Source organism: Sinohyriopsis cumingii, chromosome 7, assembly GCF_028554795.1.
Source record: "Sinohyriopsis cumingii isolate HCF-2022 chromosome 7, ASM2855479v2, whole genome shotgun sequence".
Classification (NCBI taxonomy): domain Eukaryota; kingdom Metazoa; phylum Mollusca; class Bivalvia; order Unionida; family Unionidae; genus Sinohyriopsis; species Sinohyriopsis cumingii.
Window position 1 is genome coordinate 133,744,401 of NC_142967.1, and position 21,720 is coordinate 133,766,120.

The 21,720-nt window shown below is 34.1% G+C and overlaps 1 protein-coding gene across 3 annotated transcripts in view; it reads left to right on the top strand.

The window, feature by feature from the left end:
* Positions 1-21,720, top strand: part of LOC149796164 (ubiquitin carboxyl-terminal hydrolase 19-like) — a 132,654-nt gene that overhangs the window by 23,854 nt on the left and 87,080 nt on the right. For 2 of the 3 annotated variants that reach the window (XM_089966102.1, XM_089966100.1), the window contains exons 8-10: positions 1,648-1,763; positions 9,719-9,924; positions 15,251-15,416. In XM_089966102.1, the coding sequence (XP_089822228.1) occupies positions 1,648-1,763; positions 9,719-9,924; positions 15,251-15,416 (488 nt within the window). The remainder of the gene's footprint in view (positions 1-1,647; positions 1,764-9,718; positions 9,925-15,250; positions 15,417-21,720) is intronic. The other variant, XM_089966101.1, reaches the window with a different exon arrangement.

Genomic DNA, 21,720 nt, shown 5'->3' on the forward strand with positions numbered 1-21,720 from the left:
TATGTGTACTTTCCTAATTTTCTATTTATAGCAACTGTATCTGACCCATTTTCAAGAAAACAGACAGGTTTCCTTTGAAACTTTTCCTTGCAGATTCATTATATTGATAAGCATGTAAATTAGCAGACCAGTCCCTACTTTTAAAGAAAATGGCACCAGATATTAAGCAAAAAATACTTTTATGGTTTCACTTGTGGGTGAAAATTCTTAGAGCAATCACAGACAACATACAGCCATGGAGAAAAACTAATAAATATTATAAATTAAAATACATAACGCTCAGAAATAAAGTGCTTAGAAGAAATGGATGACAGAATTTGACCAGGTGGAACCTATATTTTCAGCAGAATAGGCTGCCTTCCCAAGTCGTTCGGAAGTTTTGTCATGAGACAAGTTAAATTTAAAAATATGAATCTTGTTAAATTTAAAAATATGTCCAATCAGAAAAAGGTCAAATCAATACCAAATTTGTAAAGGAAAAAATACTTAATGCAGCATTTGTGGACTTAATGGCAAATGTTAGACACATGGACTAGTTAAAGTGAGTGCTGGATATAAATAATTTTTCAGTATGTTTTGTGTTTGTATTCTGGTTTTAATCCACATGGATTTTGTCATTTTTGGCCAAGTATATTGAACTGCAAATCCAGGTTAGTGATAAAAATAAATGTACATTTGTCATATATGTACTGTAATCATGGCATGTAATACATTTGCTACAGTGTCATAGCCTCAACAAAGTAAGGGTACTAATATTAGTATTAGTAATAAACAGATTACACTTTTTATGCTCAGATTATGGTTTTTTGCCACTTACATCAGCAAAAAATTATGCTTATACCTCTCTTGGGGTTGCTAACCCATATTATACATGACTCAAAACTGCTCCACATATGTTAGGAGACTGGAGACAGTGCCATTTCTTTGGTAAGGACATGTAACTCCTTCTTCTCCTCTGACCTATTCTAACTTACTATGATTGGATAACATTTGAAGAGGCATAAAATGTGTTTCTTTTATTTAATTATAATATTGGCCAAACCTCCCAAGAGATATATTCCTGAAAGAGCATACACATTTGCTCCTGGACCAGTAGTATCTGACAATTGAGGGGGAGACCACTCATATCTGACTTCCACCTTTTAAGCAATTCTGTTGCTGAAAAAAGCCAAAAGATCAGCTTTTTGAGCCTGGAGGTCAATTGGGATATAATGGCTTTACTCCTAATGTATTATGATTAGGCAGCTATTGTTGAAGAAACATATTTTACTAAATAAATTTGGTTTCAGCTGGTTGCACAGGAATTTGTGGTAACCATAATGAACATTTTAAAAAAAGTGCAAGAATGATGATAGTCTTACATTGTTGTACTAGGATGAGAATTCAAAGACAGATTACACATATGACATGTTATATGTTACTGGTATATGGTAAAGTAGGCATGAGGTTAACATAATAATTTTAATCAGCATTTAATGTAAAAGTTTTGCAATAATAGAAGATCTTGAATGCATCTTAAGTCTTTCTCTTTATTTTCATCGTTATTTCTTCTTCACAGAATAGTTCAAATAATTTAGTGTGCAGATGGTTAGATACATTTACATTATGTGCAGTATGTATGACTGTTTAAAGTTTTGTACATTTCAGAGGAGAAATTATTCCTGAGAAGTCAAAGTTCAAGATAACTTCAACTCTTATTGACATCACATTGGGCAAGAAAGAGTTTACAAGATGGGGTGACCTGGAAGCCTTGAAAAGAAAAAGTATGTTTGTTTAAGATTTACAGTATTAATCTTGTACTCACAACTAATTATGCAGTCTTTGGCTCACCTGGCCATGAGACTAAGTAAGTATGGAACTGAGTATGTCTTTTGTCATATGTCCATCCATCAACATTTGTTTGTTATCACCCTAGAGAACATGTCTGTTCTGATTTTGCTCAAACTTGGAATGTATGATTGTCATGAATCTCAGATGAGTTTAAATATGTGATTAACACAACTTTATTGATATGATCTTGCATCTGATTGGCCAAGCTTGTGACCACTCATTAGACCATATTTGCAATACAGTTTTTATTAACCTTGACATGTGAGTTTGTATAATTAAGCTCAAGCTCTCACAAGTGTTCAGTAATGTGCAAGACCCATTCTTATTAATAAGATGTTCTTACCACCATCCCGGAAGCCTAGTTTTTAATCTTCTTTTGAAAAAACTTGGAATATAAACTTATGTCATGAAAATCATTTATGAAGTTTCTAATGTGTGAAAACTACACATATTAATTAGGTGATCTTGTGTTAGATTGGCCAAACTTTTTACTACACTGGAAGCCAAATTTCTGATATGATTTGATCAAACTGTTTCAGCCAAGCATATTAATGAGATTACCTTGCATCTGATTCACTGAGCTTGTTTTCGCTCTGGAGATCATATTTGTAATCCAGTTTGGAACATAGACCTATATGATCAATGTCTCACTTGATCTCAGTAATGAGGAAGATCCATGCATATTGGTGAGGTGATCTTGCTTATAATTGTCTGAGCATGTTACCAGTCAAGAGTCAGCATTGCTGATCCAATCTTTATTAAATTTGGAAATATACTTAAGGTCTTAGAAGGTACGGTTATAAGTAAGATTTATGTATGTTATTGAGGTGATCTTGTATCTGGTTGGCTGAACTTATCAACACTTTAGCAGCTTGTTGTTTCTATCAGATTTGTGTCAGACTTGATAAAGAGCTTTATGATATAAGGAATTTAATGAGTTTTTTGTAATATAAGCAAGATCAATGCATATTACTTTAGTGATCTTGCATCTGATTGATTTTTTTTGGCCACTTTACAGACTTTGCTTTTTTTGATGAAACTTGAGGTAACTAGACTAATATCATCAAAATGTTGATGAGTCTTATCATGATTGACAGTTAGGCATATTTATAAGGTAATCATGCATCTGAGTGGCAGAGCTATATTATTATAAGATTTTGTCAAGCCTGTAAATATTCTTGTATTATCAAGATATTGGGGTTTATAAGGAAAATTTAAGCATATGAATGACACAGCTTTATCTGATTGGCTGAGCTTGTTAACATTCTGGAGACCAGATTTTAATTGGGTTGCTCTGGGTTGTTAAATCTACATACATCATCATCGTACTAGACAGGTTCTAAATAAGGGCTGTTCCATTAAAATCAGGGTTCCCGCGCTATCGGAAAAAAGTCAGGAGAAATGATAATTTTTTTCCTGACCGTAAAAAGTCCTTGAATTTTGCAAATATTGATGACCGTCGGGAAAAACCCGGGAATTTTCTGCCACCACTTGACACCCAAAACAATCACGTAATTGAGTCATAACTAAATTGATCGTGAGTTACATTGATCGAGTTCCAACCAGAATATTCGGAGGGTTCAGTATGCATCATTTGGTTGCTTGCAATAAACATATTCTGATTCAATCCAAATGCCCATTGGATTAGATTCGTCTAGTAGACTTGTATTTTCAAAGTCAGCTTGATTCCATATCTTTCCTCACGTGGAAGGTATGAAAACCAGTCTAGTATCACAAGAGGCTAACATGGTGGTGGCAAAGTGTAGCCGCTTACTGGATGGCCTAGCAAACTTTAAACTTTGTTAGATCGAGTCATACGTGCATGTAATCATTATGAAAATTACTTATTTTCTCAGAAATTGTGACTATTAAAATCTTTGTCTTTAATCTGCTGAAAGACAAGATAAAACTATGTCGTTGATGAAATGTAACCTGGTACTCGTGATTTGCATTGCTAGTCGCATGAGTAAACAAATCTAACAACCCACATTTTCAAATGTTGTAGAGAAAAAATTAAAAAATATTAAATAAAATTCGTATACTGGTTGTAATAAAAATACAAAAAAACAAAAGAATATAAAATTCTCAATAGTTATATATTCAGAGAACACCTTCTGGATCACGCGACTACCACGTTGACATGTGCTGTCTGCTTGATAAATCAGACTGGCCAGATTACTGGTTTTCACAAAAAGTATCTGACTTGAATTTAATATAATTTAATTTCTGTACAACAACATTATAAAGGAGTTTGTTGTTGATATCATGTGACTATTTGACTTCCGATGTCATCATTTGAGATTTGTGAAGTCATGTGACTAGTAATGCAAATGGCGAGTACTGGGTCAGGCTTCATCTACGCTGTAGTTTTGTCTTGTCTGTCAGTGGATTAACGACATAACAATTATAATGCTTGCTATTTATGAGAAAATAAATAATTTTCCTATTGATTTCATTTAAGTATGAGTCGATATAAATAAGTTTAAATTTTTTAGGCCCTCTGCAAAGTGACAACCATATGTTGCTACCGCATGTTAGCGGCAAATTCCAAATTTTTGATATGCAGTTGCAGTGACCACTTACCCTAACCTAAATGTCCAAATAAGAAAAATGGGGTGTGAATATTTGAAGGAAACTCAGATTGGAAAATGGACTGCTATTTGTTTGAAGCTAAATTTATAGTCCAAATTGTTGAATCTCAGAGCTGAAATGAGAAATTGTTGTCACTTGTATTATATATTAAAAAACGACATGATCCTCTGTATCATTACAGGTTTGGGGACTGGCTTAACAAATTACAAGAAGACAAGTTATTTCACAGAAAATTCAGTCCTTATTTATACAACAGTATATAATTTTGTAGGTCTTTTGTCAAAATTTAAATCAACCCTTTTGAAATTGTTTTTAATGATGGATTTTTAACGAGATCGTCTAAAGAAGATTAGGTTGTTTGAAAAATCTTGTTTGGGGTTTTATTGGCACAGATAAATTCAGGATTTAACTCTTTTGTTACAAGATTCTAATTATTTGCATTTATTATTTAGTTTATTATACTGTAGTAGAAAATGTTACTTTCTGTGAGATGCATATATATATATATTGCTATAGAATTCTTTAGAATTAAGGATTTGAAAGGAAACAAAACATAATTCATGTTCATTATATTGTTCCCACTTAGCACATAAGGTAGCAGAATAAAGTTAGAATTTTTATTCTGTACATTGAAATGACTTTACATGCCAGTTTATAGGAATATAATCAAACTTGTTTCGTGTGATACATTTTGTGGTTTTGTACATGATGATCTTGTCTGACTTTGATGTTTTTGGAGAGCCTTGAAAGAGAAACATCTTTAGATTAAGAAAAAAGCGTGTTTTGTAATCTAAAATATTCTTTAATTCCATTCAGTAATGGCCATATGTGAGCATTGAAAAAGTAATTTCATCCTGGAAAACCCCTGGAAATGACCTGGAAATTTATCTTTAGAAAAGCATGGGAACCATGTAAAATATACTTTGGACGCAGGGAAGGCACTTTCAATGTGGAGTAGTCACCCATAGATGCAGTTTAGAATTTTTGTATAATTTTCCTATAAACTCTTTGAGTAAACAGAGTATCCTGGCATATATTTTTCTTAAAATTGCGTTCCTTGGGTACCATGTATGTTTAAATGGAGCAGCCGTAAGTGAGATCTGAAGATATTAAAAAGATGATCTTGGAATTGATTGACTAAAGCTACTACCTCACTAAATATACACTATATTTTGTTAGAGTTTTAAGCATTGTTGGTAAATAGGTATATATCATCAAGATCTTAAACAAGTTTGTTTATGAGCAAAAGACTTAATTGTCTTTATCTTTTGAAAATATTGTTATAGGCTATAGGAGAAATAGGTAATATCAACAAGTAATATTTGGGAACTAGTTTACGTAAGATTGTATTCTTACATAATCCTTTTTTTAATGTGGTATAAGTTTCATTTATTTTGAACATATGTCTTAAAGCAAGATTGGTTGCTAGTTAATGCAGCTAATCTCACAGATTGATCTGAAACTTAGTAAACACTTGGATTATTTTCAGAAGATTTACCTGTAATTATAATAGCACAATATTTGGAAGTGTTGTGTACTTTATTGATGATAGACTCATCTCCATCATGTGGACAGGGGTGAGGTGCAGGAGAGGCAGAGACAGATTCATAGGAGCAAATTGTTCAGTTTCTGTAGTTTTTTACCCCTTTTTAGATAAGATTCTTTGATCAGGGGTGCAGGGCTTCAGTCAGAAACCGCTAGTCTACTTAGAAACTTTCAGTATATGCTTGAAGTTTTAGGAAAAAGGGGAATATGAGTAAAATGTGTACGTTTTAATTCAACAGCAAAATTGTAACAATAAAATAAAAATACCAGATGCTAAACACCTTCGGTTTCTAAGCCTGCAGACAGTTAGTTCAAAATAGCTCAGAGATTCATCAGCTGCAGCAAGATTTGCAAAACTGTGCAGTTAAGTTTCAGAGAAGCTATATACATTCATATAAAAATGTACAGCATCAGTTTAAAAGAAGAACAAAATACTGGAATCTTGTATTTAACAAGATTGTCATAAAACTGATTTGAAAGTTAAATAACTACATCTGAAAACTATGAAGTTCTTAACACATACTTTATATTTTTGCTTGTTAGTCAAGTCTAACTGCAAACAAAATAAACTCGTATCTGCTGTTACATAATGTACCAGCAGATCAGGGCCTATCTTGTTTGTTCTACTGATTACTTCTAACAAACTGCATTAATGCAGTAGACGACTCACTGTGCAGTGGGACTCAACTTTATAAGTGAATAAATCATAATCCCGCACTTGATCCATGAAACTATGATCATTATCTGTTTTTAGTTTTAGCAATCCCAAAACGGTCACTTATATAAAATAAACAACAGTTATGAATGTGAAAAATCAGCATTTGTTACAAATTCAAATATTCATATATTAGGCAAGGTAAGACCAAAAGACCGGTTTCAGCACTCACACACAAAATCAGCTTGTTCATGTGTGTCATTGGTCTTTGTACATCTGAATCCAAGTCAGATATAATCAGCCATTTCTGCAACATTCACATTCAGTGTTACCTTGTTTACCTATATATAAGAGGCGCCGAGTGGTCTAAAGTGCTCTTCGTTATGGATCACTGCCGTCTCACCTGTCTGCGTGGGTTCGAGTCTCGGATTTGGCTAATGTGGGCATGTGAGAAAGCTTGCCAGTAGCTTCTCGTGGGTTGGTGGTTCTTTCCGGAGTTTTCCCGGGTTCTTCTTCCACCATTAATACTGGCCGCCATGTATAGCCTATCATGTGCTGAAAGATGGTGTTAAACCCCACAACAACAACAACAACTTCTATATAAGGCTGCTAACAGTATAGATCCAGAACTGATGACATATAATGTGCCAGCAGCTGTTTGCATTTGCAAAAGGTAATTAACTGCATACACCTTGACCTACTAGTACATTATGTGATGGCACATCTGTTTTTACATTTTCCCAGGTTCTTTGTCCTTCCCTTCTGCTGAGAAATGGCAAAAACCCTGTACAACAAAAAAATCTGTTTTAGTACAATTTGCCTGAGAACAAAAATGAATAGCAGTACATTATGTGATGGCATATCGTTATCATCATGATTTGCTTGTTAACAAAAATAGAAAATAAACACATGCACCCTGATCTACTAGTACATGTGATGCAGAGATGATTCTGCTATTGTAATTAGGACCACCTGTCAACCCCAATTTCTGTTAGCTGCCCCAGAAATTATATTTCAAGATATCCCAATCACTGGCTCTCAGCATAAAAGGTGTGTGTGTGCATGTGATTTGGATTTTTAATGTAGCTTTAAAAAATTTCAGTCATATCGCTACAATGTCTGCAGTGTGGCAGTTTATAGTGATGCCTAGTACTGGGGCATCATGCCGCAGACATGTAGCATGATGTCCCACCTAGTCACATTATCCTGACACCAGGCCGACCAGTCCTAACACTAACCTCTTAATGCTGAGCGCCAAGCAAGGCAGCTGTTAGTACCATTTTTATAAGTTTTTGGTATGACCCATCCAGAGATCGAACCCACAACATCCCGCATCCCAGGCGGACTCTCTAACCACTAGCCACCGGAGCGGTCCAGCTTGAAATGATTTCAAGGGTATGGTTTTCTGGAGCATAGACCCTTTGATTGCTTCATTTCTGCAGTTGGCTATCATTTATTTTGGCTGTTTGAATAGAAAGAGTTAGCTCCAACAACTATTCAAGATTACCACAAAATGATCTTGGACACTTTGAGATATCATGATAGATGGGATAATGATCGCAATAATCTATTAGACCTGCTTGCCAGTTTTGACTTGAATATTCCATAATCTCTCACCCTGTTTTCTAAATGGAGCCATTCTTTGTTTCTGACATGGTTTAACTGAAATTATTTTGAACCATTAGCCAAAACTTAACTCAAACTGTTATCATAAAAAAAATGTTTTCTGATAACTCAAGCTTTGGCATGCATGGTGAACAAGTTGCATGTCCTCTCAATAGACCTAAACTATCTCCAGTTTAGATCAATAATTTTATGGCCTTAATGGCTGTGATTCATAGCTAAGAATAGGTTGCTGTCAGAAGGCAATAAAAGAGTGGTCAATGTCTCCCACTACTTGATTAATACGGCAGTGATGTAAGACCAGGTCCTGTCTTGCAAGCACTACAAGAAGTGCACAGAGAAGGGTTGTATGTCTCAACAATGGCTTTTTCTTCCAGTGAAGGCCAGGAAATAGGATATAACCCCGCAAGCCCTTGCATCTTGGCTGGAGTGAGTAATACACTTGAAGTAGGTAATGTGCACAACATATTCTGAGGTCTCAAAAGATCAGATATGCCTTTTGAAGATTTCAGCTCATGAGAATAGAGAATCATCTGCAAGTCTAACATTCAAACCTAACATTTTGATCTGAGACATAATAGAAGCTGTTGACAGGTATGCACAGTCAACCTTCTTGCAGGGATAAGAATTGAGTCTGGTGGGTCCAGTGGCCATATGGGTTTAACGCTTTTGCTGGATTTGACCTGATCTATTGGGTGATAAGAAAAAGGATTTATTTTCTCCTTGGTCAGGTATTGTTGTCAAGGGTTACATGACCATTAATTGTTCTGTCCTGATGTTATGAGAGCAGTTTATCCTTCATATTGGAAATCTAGCCATTCTGCTGGATTTGACCTGATCTATTGGCAAAGGGTGCCTGTGGTAAAGGGTTGAATGTTCATTCATTTCCTCCTATTTCCTATTCTCCTAACTTTAATATGATAAGGAAACCTATTCAGCATAAAAGTTACTTTTATTAAAATTGTGCTTTACATTAATTTTAAACCCTCCCATCCCTCCTGACAAAATTTAGTATTCTTGTTATATTGCTCAGGTTAAACTGGTAAACATTTATGAGATTTTTAGCAACCTAGTGGTGGTATGAGGAAGCAATGAGGGTGAGTTCTTCCCTTTATCTGTATGTTCTAAAGATGGGAAATTCAAAATTTGTTTCTTTCTTAAAGAGCTTGATTTTGAGAAATGTTGTTTATTTCCAGATGTTTATGTAAATCAGGTAGGTATATGTTCTTAATTTACTATAAAAAGTTGCTTTTTGTGGTTTAATGGAAAATGACATTTTTATTGGTGCTTAAATTTGGATTGGATTTATTGTTTCCATAAATAGAATTACTTTGGTCTTTAAATTTATGGTTTTGGAAAGCCTTGAAATCCATACAAATTGTTTGCCCACAAAAACCAGTAAATATAGTAAGTATTCCCTTTTAAGAGTTTATTTTAACTTTTTATCAACCATCCTTCTTTATTGCACCTCAGGTCCATCAGAAAGCTCCAGTCAATCAGACACCTGGATTAATATCAATCAGGTGAAACCAGCAACCTCTCCTAGCTGTAGACACTCTCCTTCTGATGAGAATCAAGCTAGGAAAGAACGAGACATAAAGAGTGAAAAAAGTGAGATAAACAAAGGAAAAGAGAACAAGACTAACCAGAATGAAGCCAACAAGGAAAATGTTGCCCAGGTTTTATTGTTTTTTCAGTTTTTTCTGTCTTATCTTCGCACCATCCTATCATTACAATCAATCAAGACAGCCAAGAACAATGCTTTAAATTAATATAGAAATGCCTTGAAAGGTTGTAATTGATTGAAAGAACCTAACAAATAATTTAATTCTCTAAGTTACAAAATTAAATTTTTTGAGGAATTTACAGTATTATGAATTAAATCCAAAATAATCCTAAAAAGTTCAAAGTTAAGTGCAAAATAATCAAGTGTTCTGAATAAATTCAAGTCCTCTAATGCACTGATGTGCCAATTGTCTTGATGTATCACAGCTGCATTGTCTACAGCTCCTTTGAATAAATTCACAATAGTCCCAGAATAATATTTGAGTCTAGAGTCAAAGAGCACTTTGTAATTCCAATGAATAATCAAAACAAATGGTTTCCTCTCAAATTATATCTTAACACATTAAACACATCTGTAGATTGATATTAATACAAGAACATAAGAGAAATTTAGGAATCACTCTCTCGCCTTATATACATACTATGGCTGTATTATGACTCTTAAGCTGCAATACTTCCTGCTTCACTGGTATTATCCTTGTTACGTGTTTGAAAGACTGCTTCATCAATGACTGCGTAATTGATGTTGTATTAATTTTCATAATTTTGCAAATGTTAACATATGTTTGATAGTTCAGTTCATGGATATGTCTCAGTCATCATTACGTCCATGCAAGTGAATACATTTTCTCAACCCTGTAAATGTTTGATTTATAACAGTCATGACACCTCCCAATTTTTTTTTATACCTAGGAATCGTGATTTTGCAGTCATGAGACAAAAAGCCTGAATATACTTATGATGTCTGCTGTCTCCAATATAGGTCAAATGTTCATACACTTATATATATATATATATATATATATATATATATATATATATATATATATATATATATATATATATATATATAGTGTGTGTGTGCGATTCTGGTATAACACACTCCATTATAACATGAATTCGGATATAATATGGTTGTGGCATGGCTCTCAAAATTTAATGTACTGTATATGTATTTTTCTCATACAAGAACAAAATTTATTGTAAGTACGAAAAATAAAATGTAAAAATTTGGGTGAAGAGATTATGTAAGAATTCAAATATAAGATGATCATGGTGTGGCTCCTGAAATTTCATATATATGTAAGTACAAAAATTAACATGTAAAAGGTTTATTATTATTTTGAGGAAGACATTGCATATGAATTCAAATATAAAATAATCATGGCATGGCTTCTGCAATTTTAAAAGTTAAACAATTTCTTAAAGTTTCATGCCAAAGTCAACATTAGAAATATCTGAACCAATGGCTGGGCCTTTTGAGAACTTTGATCTTAGTTAATTGTTGAAAGATGTCAGCTCATAAGTGTTAATTTTATTATTACTGATCCATGAACAATGAAGCCTATAAGTCTTTTTTGTGTTTGTCTTCATTGCATTCTTTATACAATCATTACTCAAACAATAACTGACATACGTTTGTTCTTTAAACTGCATACATAACCAAGCAACAAACAATGTGGTGTTTGTCTTATGTCATTTGTTTAGGCTCGAATAAACAGTAACACAAGAAAGAGTGAAAACAACAAGCTTTTAAAAATACAATAATTTATTTCTCTGGAAAAATTCTGTACAAATGAAAAAAATATGAAAATACGGTTTTATAGAATCAAATCCAAAAATAATCCGAGAATAAAATTTTAGTAGTCCTAATAACAAAATGTTCTACTGATTTTATGTTCGAATCCCGACGAAGAATCCATGATGGAAGATGATGATGTATGCTACAGTCTGCTGTGTTGAAGTCTACAATTCCTTGTAGAAATAAGAATTATCACTCCAGTTTCTGATAGCTGAATAAATATTTATAAAAAACTGTCCTTGTTCCACATTATTACATGAGCACACACATTTTCCAGATAAATAACAATTAATCCTTTTGAATCCATGTAATTTGAAATAACTCCAGGGATCGTCCTGGGCTTCGCCAATGTCGCAAATTGCAATTTTTTTTCCTTATTGGCGACAAAAATATCCCATCTGGTGATTTTTTTGGCGACATACTTTTTGGTTCTTTAATTTGTACATGCAATCATGGATTTGGACTGGATAAATTAAAAGGGAGAACGAAAGGAAGCCACAAACTTGACTAAGCAAAGCATTGGAATCAATCTCTTACACAAACGATCCTTTGTTTGTATTGACAACCCCATCTTTACAGTGCATTGTTACATCATAATCTGCTTATTCTGACATCTGGGCTGAGTACTGTATGCTGCGATACAGTCAATCATGCTACCGCATTATACCTACAACTGACCGACTTCTGAAGACGCAAATAGAACAGATACAATTAATTGTATGGCTAATCCTTCTGTTTGTTTTTTTTTGTTTTTTACATATACCAATACAATAGTTTTGCTGAACCTTCATAGAAAACTGATAACCTTTGAAATACCGACTACTGTGTATAAATACAAAGCAAATGGAAAAAATCTCAGTCACAATTATATCTGTCGCCAGTGCAGCATTTTACTCATTGATCTTTTCCTTTTGCCATCAATCCTGTGTTACGGCTGCAGAGACTTAAACTCCGCAACAAGAAATAGCAAAAAAAAAAAACAGTTTTGCATAATTAATAATATTTATTTATTTCTCAAAATACAGGGGTGAAAGAATCCCTAAATTGGGTGTGAATTTATGCTTATATATACGGTCCAATATTGCCAGGTGTTGACTCGTGTAAGTTTCATTCGTGGGAATGGAGATCCTATTTTGCTTGTCGAGAAAATTTATGCAGCATTCAGTGATCATTCTTGGGATTTAGGAACAATTCACTACAAGCTTTGTGAAGCTAGCCATAAAGGGGGGGTGGGCTGCTGAGAGACTACTGGTGTCACCTGTCAGCACTGTGGACTGTGAATGTGGATTCAGTAAGATGAACCTCATAAAAACTGACATCAGAAATAAGCTCTGCATCTCATCTCTCGAGAATTTAATGAGAGTCAGCATGTACAGATGTGAAAAATTAGACTTTGAAACTGCATTCAACAAGTGGGCAGCCCTAAAATCGCGACGGATCTTCATGTAACACTTTGTAACATTTTGTTAATGCTTGTTGTAATTAAAGTATTAACTAACCCATCTTTTGTAATTTTCATTGCCTGTTACATTAATAGACTAAATTAACACTTGGAAAAATGTACACTACTTGTTTTGGCGACACTTTTTGAAAATTGGCGACAAAATATTGAGGTTGGCGATTTTTTGGCAACAGCTTTTTAAAAGCCAGGACCATCCCTGAACTCCAACCAGGTAATTTGAAATAACTCCAAACAGCACAACAAACAACTAACAGTTTAAGAGCCCAACTTCTACTGATTAATTCTCCAAAACATGGGTTATATGGGCTTTCTAAAATGTAAACAAGAGTCACGTGATCATCTTCTAGAAGTTTATAGAAGCAAATACTTGTTACAGCTTACATTTACCCAGTGTGACCCTGACAAAAACCAATCATTTTTACTCTAAGAAATTAAAAAATAAAAAAAAATGGTTATATCTTAATGACAGGGTCACATCATGACCTTGGAAACAAGCAATCATTTTAAAATAAAATAAAACTTGTTTGCAAAGGTTGCTACAAATTCTGAAATGAGGTCAGGATTTAGATCAACACCTGGTGTTTATAAACTAACAGTCAAGATCAAACTATTTTCTAAAAAAATATCTCTAGTGAATAAATTTACAATATCATGTAATGAAAAATAAATTTTTTTGAAAACTGACAAACAATTAAATTGAAATAAATATATATTAAATCAGATATAATTAAATCAGATATACATAACAATTGAACACCGCTCCAGTGGTCTAGTGGTTAGAGCATCTGCCTCGGAAGCGGGAGGTCATGGGTTCGATCACCGGCCGAGTCATACCAAAGACTTACAAAATTGGTAATAACAGCTACCTCGCTTGGTGCTCACCATTAAGAGGTTAGTGTTAGGACTGGTCGGCCTGGTGTCAGGATAATGTGGCTGGGTGGGACATCATGCTACGTGTCTGCGACATGATGCCTTAGTGCTAGACATCACTATAAACTGCCACACTGTAGACATTGTAGCGATATGACTGAAAAATCGTTAAAGCTACATTAAAAATCCTATTCACACACACACACACATAACAATTGATAAAAGATTCTCACTTGAATTTATAAATTAATTAATTTAAGTACATTGATTCGCAAAGTCCATTGCCAAGATAAAACTTGTTCAGATTATGGGGAAACGATTTAAAAAACATCAAGAAAGAAAAATCTCAAACATATGCATGTGGCTTGGCTGTATTGTTAGGTGCAATCAATTGACCAGTAAATAATGTTGTCCATTCTCTACAAAAATGCCTCCATTGTTGATTGACAATTATTCTTGCTGTAGTCACTTAAACAAATAGGTGTAAAAGTATTAATTAGTGGACAGTTAGTATGGATAGCAGGACATGGAAACATAAAGCTTTTTAATGTTGAAGAGAAGATTGTAGATTTGGACAGGATTAAGTTTGGTTTTAAATAATATATAATTGACTTTGCCATGTGCAAACATGACAGTAACAGAAAGTAACTGAAGAAAAAAATCAGTTTTTAAAAACACAGTAAAATAATGTGGTTGGTGGATGAGAAATCTTTGCAGTATGAAATTTAAACAGACAGTTTATTGACCTTGGTATGTACTGAAAAATAGATGTGCTTCATCATTCATTACATAATTTTACTTTTTTCCATTGAATTCAGACACATAATTTTCTGCCACAAAATTATTGAATATTTTAAATCTCTGCATATTTTTGATGGAATTACTTTTATAGTGGATTCATGGCACATGATGAGATTTGCATGTGAGTACATGGTGTTGATACTCTGTTCATGCTATACATTAGACATGTATATATAAACAATATACACATATTTGTACCAATGCATGGTTCTCTGAATAAAGTAAAATATTATATATGCAATCTCTAGTTTCGCTGCAGGTGTATTTTTCATTTAATATGCATTGATTTGATATGGTAACTGTGCCATTGAAGCACATATTTTTGCACCTGCTTTTGTTACCACACACAGACCTGCAAATTTTTTGGTACACAGTTTGTCTGTAACATGGCCGGATTCTATGGACCCCAACTTCTGTTTTATAGCAGGGTCACACTGGATGTGTGTGTGTGTGTGTATATATATATATATATATATATTTTTTTTTTTATATTTATATTTTCCAGCAGAAGCCAACATGCAAGGTGTCCCCTTTGAACAAGAATGCACTTGCATCAGAAATCTTGGTCAGTCCAGGCATGACAGGTCTGGATAACCTAGGGAATACTTGCTTCATGAACAGTGTTCTTCAGTGCCTGGCCAACACAAGAGAATTCAGGGACATATTTCTGGGTAAGGAAGAACAGATGGGGAAAGTTGATTATGAAAAATGTCTAGAATATTGCCATATGTATTTGCTCATCCATAAAACAAGATGTTCACTAAAACAAAAAATGCAATGATTCTTTTTTAATCAAGAAAAAAATATAAAGATGTGTCTGAGTCTGAATCACCCTTCCAAAACCAAGGATAACATAAAGCAGGTTCAGTACATCAAACTTTAGAATGGAGAGTTGCTTCAGCATTGAACATATTTAAAACGTAGATTTTGCTTTTTTTTTAACAGTTGATTTCATGTATCAAGAAGGCACAGTTGGCACATGTACAGATCTCCCCAGTAATAATGCTGTAGTCTGGGTCCATAACTGCTGATCACGTTATGTAACAAGCAGTGTTACTGCAAAAAAAGATGCTTACTAAATTGAAAGACAGTGGAATCACTCCTTTGTTTGTGCCTGCCTCTTGTACAGACCAATTTCAACCACTTGACAATAAAAAAGGAGCACATAATAGAACTGAAATAACACTTACACAAGTAGTATGAAAGCCATCATGGAAAAAGGAAAATGTTACTGGTAACGATCTGTGCACTGGATTAGTGAACCTTGCAACCTTACTAATTTTATCCATTCATGCTGAATGGATAAGTGCAGTTCACATGACGAGTGAAAGATCAGATCTAATTATCATTGGTTTAGTTTTGAAAAAGCTTTACTAGTTTAATTTTGAAATTTTGGGATTATTTAGCTGACAGGCATTTGTGTGTACCATGAGATATGATTGACATGATGTTAATACAGCGTCTTTGTTGAAAAATCAGTGAAGTGTGAGCTTTAGGGCTATACTGTAATTAGTTTTTAATTATTTTAGTGCTTCAAACAATAGTTTTAGTATTTTACTGGATTGTTATTTTTTGGGATAAAAAATGCATGGATAAAATTAAATGTGCTTTCCAAGTAATTTAAATTTTTTAACAGCAGTTGTACTCAAAGGATTGATTGAAGAAGTATTTAATTTAATTTTTCTATACCTGTATTTTTTTGGTTAATCTTTCTTTCATTTTCAGTATTAATAGTATTTGAATATCGTATGCATTTTCTCATTTCTCTCTATCCTTACTTATCTCACATATTGATTTGAGGCAGTGAGTTGAATTTACAGCTACCAGACATCTTATCGATATGTGTGCATTGAAACAATATTAAATGCTTTTTAATTCTTTTTTCAAAGATTAAAGTAAAATATACACATGTAAAAGCTAGTATTTTATTACCAGAATACAGTATTGGCATTGGTTTATCAAATACTTGCTGCTTTGTTAATCTCTAGGAATGAAACATAGTCAGAAAATGGGCATGGTTTGCACTGTCAGCATCGTGCAAGGCTAATTCTTTGTGGAGTCTTTAAATTCATAGCTCGGGATAACAAGACGCCAAAAGTTAGTCTACCATGAACATTTCTGATACTACAGTATTTGCATAAACTTCTTAAATATTTTCACTTGGTTATGATTGCCTTGCTGTCAGTGGGAGTTGATTTGCTTCAGCATGCGGTTTCTTCCCAGGGTGTCTGGAAGGAATATGGCCAGCAGTTCTGTGCAAGAATTTGAAAAGCAGAGAGAGAGACTGATGAAGTCAAAGTTGGCTGAAATAGTCAAGCTGTCACTGTAAGGCATCTTCAGTAGCAAGGAAGATGATGCATACCAGACCTGCAGTGACAGTATCATAAGGCCAGCTTGAATTGGAGGATAAGTGTTCAATATTACCACATACCATGCCCATACTACATTCACTACAGAAGCTGTTAGTGTTGCAAATATGGAGACTTGTACAGGAAATGGCATCACAGTTGCTGGTTTCAGGGGACATTTCTATCCATTTGTTTATTGTGTAGCACCCGTAAGGTTTGGAGTTGATGGGAAATTGCCCTCCTATTATGCATATTCAAGTATTGCCTTCAGGCCTGTATGTCTTTGTACATAGGCTATAATACCAACTTGAATGATATGTTTTATTAGCCATCTGCGCCTTGTGCATCACTCTGGTTGTTGATTAGCTGGTATTGCTCCCTGGTTGGCCACACCTACCAATGAGAGGTCAGTCACGTCAGAGGCTGTGCTGCATACCAATAGGTCTTGCTGTTGCTTGTGGTGTAATATGGGTATCAGTATTGAATTTCACTGCCGATTGTTATGTATATTTGATTTAATTTAATTGTTTGTTTGTTAGTTTAAAAAAAATATTTTATTCCATTACATGCTACTGTAATGTAACTTCATTTACTGGATTTGTCATTTTCCATAAAATCAGTTCAGTTCTGTTTGACCTGACTGTTTTTCATAAACAACTAATAATAGAAACTTTGTATCTAATGCTGATCTAGTTCCAGGCCTTGATTCAGAATCAGTAAGAGTTGAAGCAAACGATTTTTTTTATAAAAATTTTTTTATTCTTTCTTAGAGTAAGATTCACAAAGTGAAATCAAGGCCATACTGGGAGTACATGATGTTAGGCATATAAAAAGTTTCTACTTTGTTCTAGAAGGGTGATCATGTGACCCTCATACAGGAATCTCTTTTGTGTCTTAAATTAGTGTATAACTGTTTTCTATAGAGAATTTGCGCAGTTATGCTTTAAACCATTGACACTTAAAGGTGTTTTGTTGTGACCAGTTTGAGTTGAATTTTTAATTTTTCTTCAGATTATTTGGATTCCAAGAGTTTTTTTACCCTAGAAATGCTTGTGCTCTAATTAATTCTTCGACAAGGACAGTTATCAAAATTTACACAGAATGCAAACACTGAAATATTATTTTCTGTGATTCTACAGAGAAATGTTGACACATCAGTATGATGCTGACCACTGCATATGTCATTGCCTTCTATTTTGGATATCATCTGGATTCAAACTCAGTTTCATTAGGTCATTTTATTACTAGGACTTCTATTTTTTAATTCTTGGATTATTTTTGGATTTGATTTGTAGAACTGTAAGTTCTTTTTCTCATTTTTACCTTGTTTTTCTAGGGAAATAAGTTTTTTGTTAAATGTTACAAAGCTTGTTGTCTTCACTCTTTTCTTGTTGTGTTTTGTTTGAGCCTAAGCATCACACAATCCTCTTCAGCATACCACTGAGCTGACCATCCAGCTACCGGTTTGCTGACTGTCTAGCATGCTTTCCAGCTGTCCATACTGGCAACACAAACTTATTTCTTGCCTGGCTGCCAGTCCATCCAGTGGGCCCAATTTTCACTGCATATCTGGTGGATAGATACCACACTGCACATAGAGACAGTGGTAACAGTCTTGTCTATGCCACCGACTGCTCCGGTGGCCTGGTGGTTAGAGCATCCACCTCTGATGCAGGAGGTCGCGGGTTTGAACCGTTTTCGAGTTATACCAAAGACTTATAAAAATGGTATTGGCAGCTGCCTAGCTTCACACTCAGCATTAAGAGGTTAGTGTTAAGGATAGTTGGCCTGGTGTCAGGATAAGGTGTTTGGGTGGGACATCATGCTACATGTCTGCATCATGATGCCCAAATGCTAGACATCACTGCCACAATGCAGACATCATATTGGTATAACTGCAAAATTGTTAAAGCTGTATTAAAAATCCAAAACACACACTTATCCATGCCACCAAAAATGACCTGTGCATATATGGAAGTAATGCCAGATGAGGACAACCCCACACATTGAGGGCAGGAACAACCTTGATCAACTTGTTTACTCCAGTTTACTACAACCACACCATGGAGAATACTGAATTAGTTAAAAGTGGCTGTTATAAAATTATCAGAAGAGTTTTACCACCATCTGGTCACAGTCATTTAATTATTTTATGAGTTACAGAACTAGCCTATGTGTAGTGGTATATTCAAATAATGTATTTAAAAGAATTAAAGTTGTTGATTGTCTGAAAATAATTACTGGAAAAAATTAGCATGTAGCATGTATGCATTGGTAGGTTTTAAACTAAAGCCATTTTTATTTTGTTGCCGTTGCCACAAGCGTATTAATGGATGCAAATTGGGTTTAATTGTGGACATCTACAAGGGAATTTGTATCAAAAATAAGGTATACATAATATGATTTTGATTTTGTTATATGTTTCCTCTTAGCTCATTAATAGGATATAGGCCTGATTGACCGATCAGGGCATAAAAGTATAGTAATTTCGCTAAATATCAGTTACAGTCTATTGGAATTAGTTACTCAGTGGAAAAAGACCCAGGAAAAATATGCACAAGCCCTTTCTCACCAGTTTTATCAGCAGTTTAGCAGAACTTGTTTGTGAATTTTGGAGTTGTATCTTTTGTAATTATTTTAATATTTTAAATTACAGCAGCAATATTTAGTGACACACATGTTTTTAAAAACCAGGTATTGCCTTATACAATGCTCTGTAATGCATTATCTCAGCAGCACTATTAATAATGTGTCCTAAAAAACCTGTAAGTAATAAATGAATGATTCACTGCTTTTAAATGTGGAACTCGATGACTTAATTCTGAAAAGGCTAGGGATTAAAATGTACTTTTTTTTAAAAAATTGTATAGAAATATTGTATTTTTCCACTCAAATCAGTTGCATCTGCCCAGATAAAACCTGATGACTAAATGATGTTGCATGATCACTGTCTGTCATGAGTTAATATCTTGCTTCTGTAAATTTGCAGTTTATTTATGATAACTTTTTTCTGTTTTTCTATAATTTTCATCCATATTTTCAGATATTGTGCAAATTTTATTATGGGTGGATCTCTCTGCCTGGGGTACATTAACACAGATGGTTGAGAAAACATTTTACTTGGATAATTGATCAAATATTAAAAATGGCTTTTTAATAACACTAAAAGGGTCTGCTTGGTTTCTCAAATATGGTAAAAATCGAATGAGGGGTGAGCTCCAAGAATTACTTCCCTTTTCTACAACAGTCACTGTACATGCACACCTTTCATGTAAACATTTGCCAGACATCACTCACTAATGGAAAAAAGGCAAATTATTTCAATTCTTTTTTAAGACATTCAATGACATCAAGTAATGATTTGAGAAACACACAAAATCTTCAGTATTATCTATTGCTTAGGAGTCTGTGTATTAATCCTAGATTATCTCCATTTCTTAGACTCGTGTTTCGGTGTGCATTGAAATTCAGTTATCTTGCGATTTGCATAAAATATCTAGATAGCAACCAGAATACTTCTTTTTAAGTATATTAAGAAGTTTCAAAGGGAGCTTTTATCCTTTAATTTCAGCAGGCTCCCAGATTGAAACAAATTCCTTAGGATCTTCAAAACAGTAATAGTGAGACAACCGTGCTTTTACAAGAGATTTCAAGAAAAAGTGTTGTTGACTGTGAATAATTATTATGAAAGTAAAATATTATATTAGGGGCTGCAATGATGCAGCAAAGTTTCAAATGACATAATTGTCATATAGCCAGAGTTCAGCTTAATTAGCAATAAAAACATAAAATCCAGAAATATGTTTCTATGTAAAAATAGGGATAAATACAAAGTGGCTGGAAAACTTTTTTGAAATATCTGATGTGGGAGACACATTCAGTGTACTCAGGGTCTTACAAGACCAGATACGTCTAATGAAAATTTTAAATAACGAGTTTCAAGTGATCTCTGCAAGCCTCCCATTCCAATACATTGTTTCTTTCCAAGAAATTGTGGAAGTTGTTCGCAGGTTTCTTTGAGATCTAGTGCAGCATTGATGAAATTGAATCGCATGAATCCAATGGCAGCAACCCAGAAGACATCAGGCCCAGCTGACATCAGTACAATGTCCTCACAGGCTATGTTTAGCACTTTCACTGCAATCATCGAGATGGTTTTTCTCAATAACAAAACAGTTTTATTATTCATGTATTGATTGATGTCAAGTGTGAAATGTCTGTTGGTTTTGTTTCAGTCAGGGAATCCATAATTTCTTCCCTTAAAGGTAACTCATGGTAGAAATTGGATGCTAACATATTTCCTCCAGTTACCTGTTCTGCTAATGTTAATGTGATCAGGGAATGTATTCGATGGAGAAAGCAGATGTGTTGTAAAGTTTGTTTCACTGAAAATACTTTTCCCATCACAAAACTTTGAATCCCTCCCACATCTCCCAGCGAGAGAGAGAGATGAAATTCTTTACTTTCCTGGATTCAGGTGGTAGAAGAGCTTATTTTCAAACATCAGTGTGATTGGATACATATTCTTGTATGTTAATGTGATTGGATACATATTCTTGTACATTAATGTGATTGGGTACATATTCTTGTACATTAATGTGATTGGATACATATTCTTGTACATTAA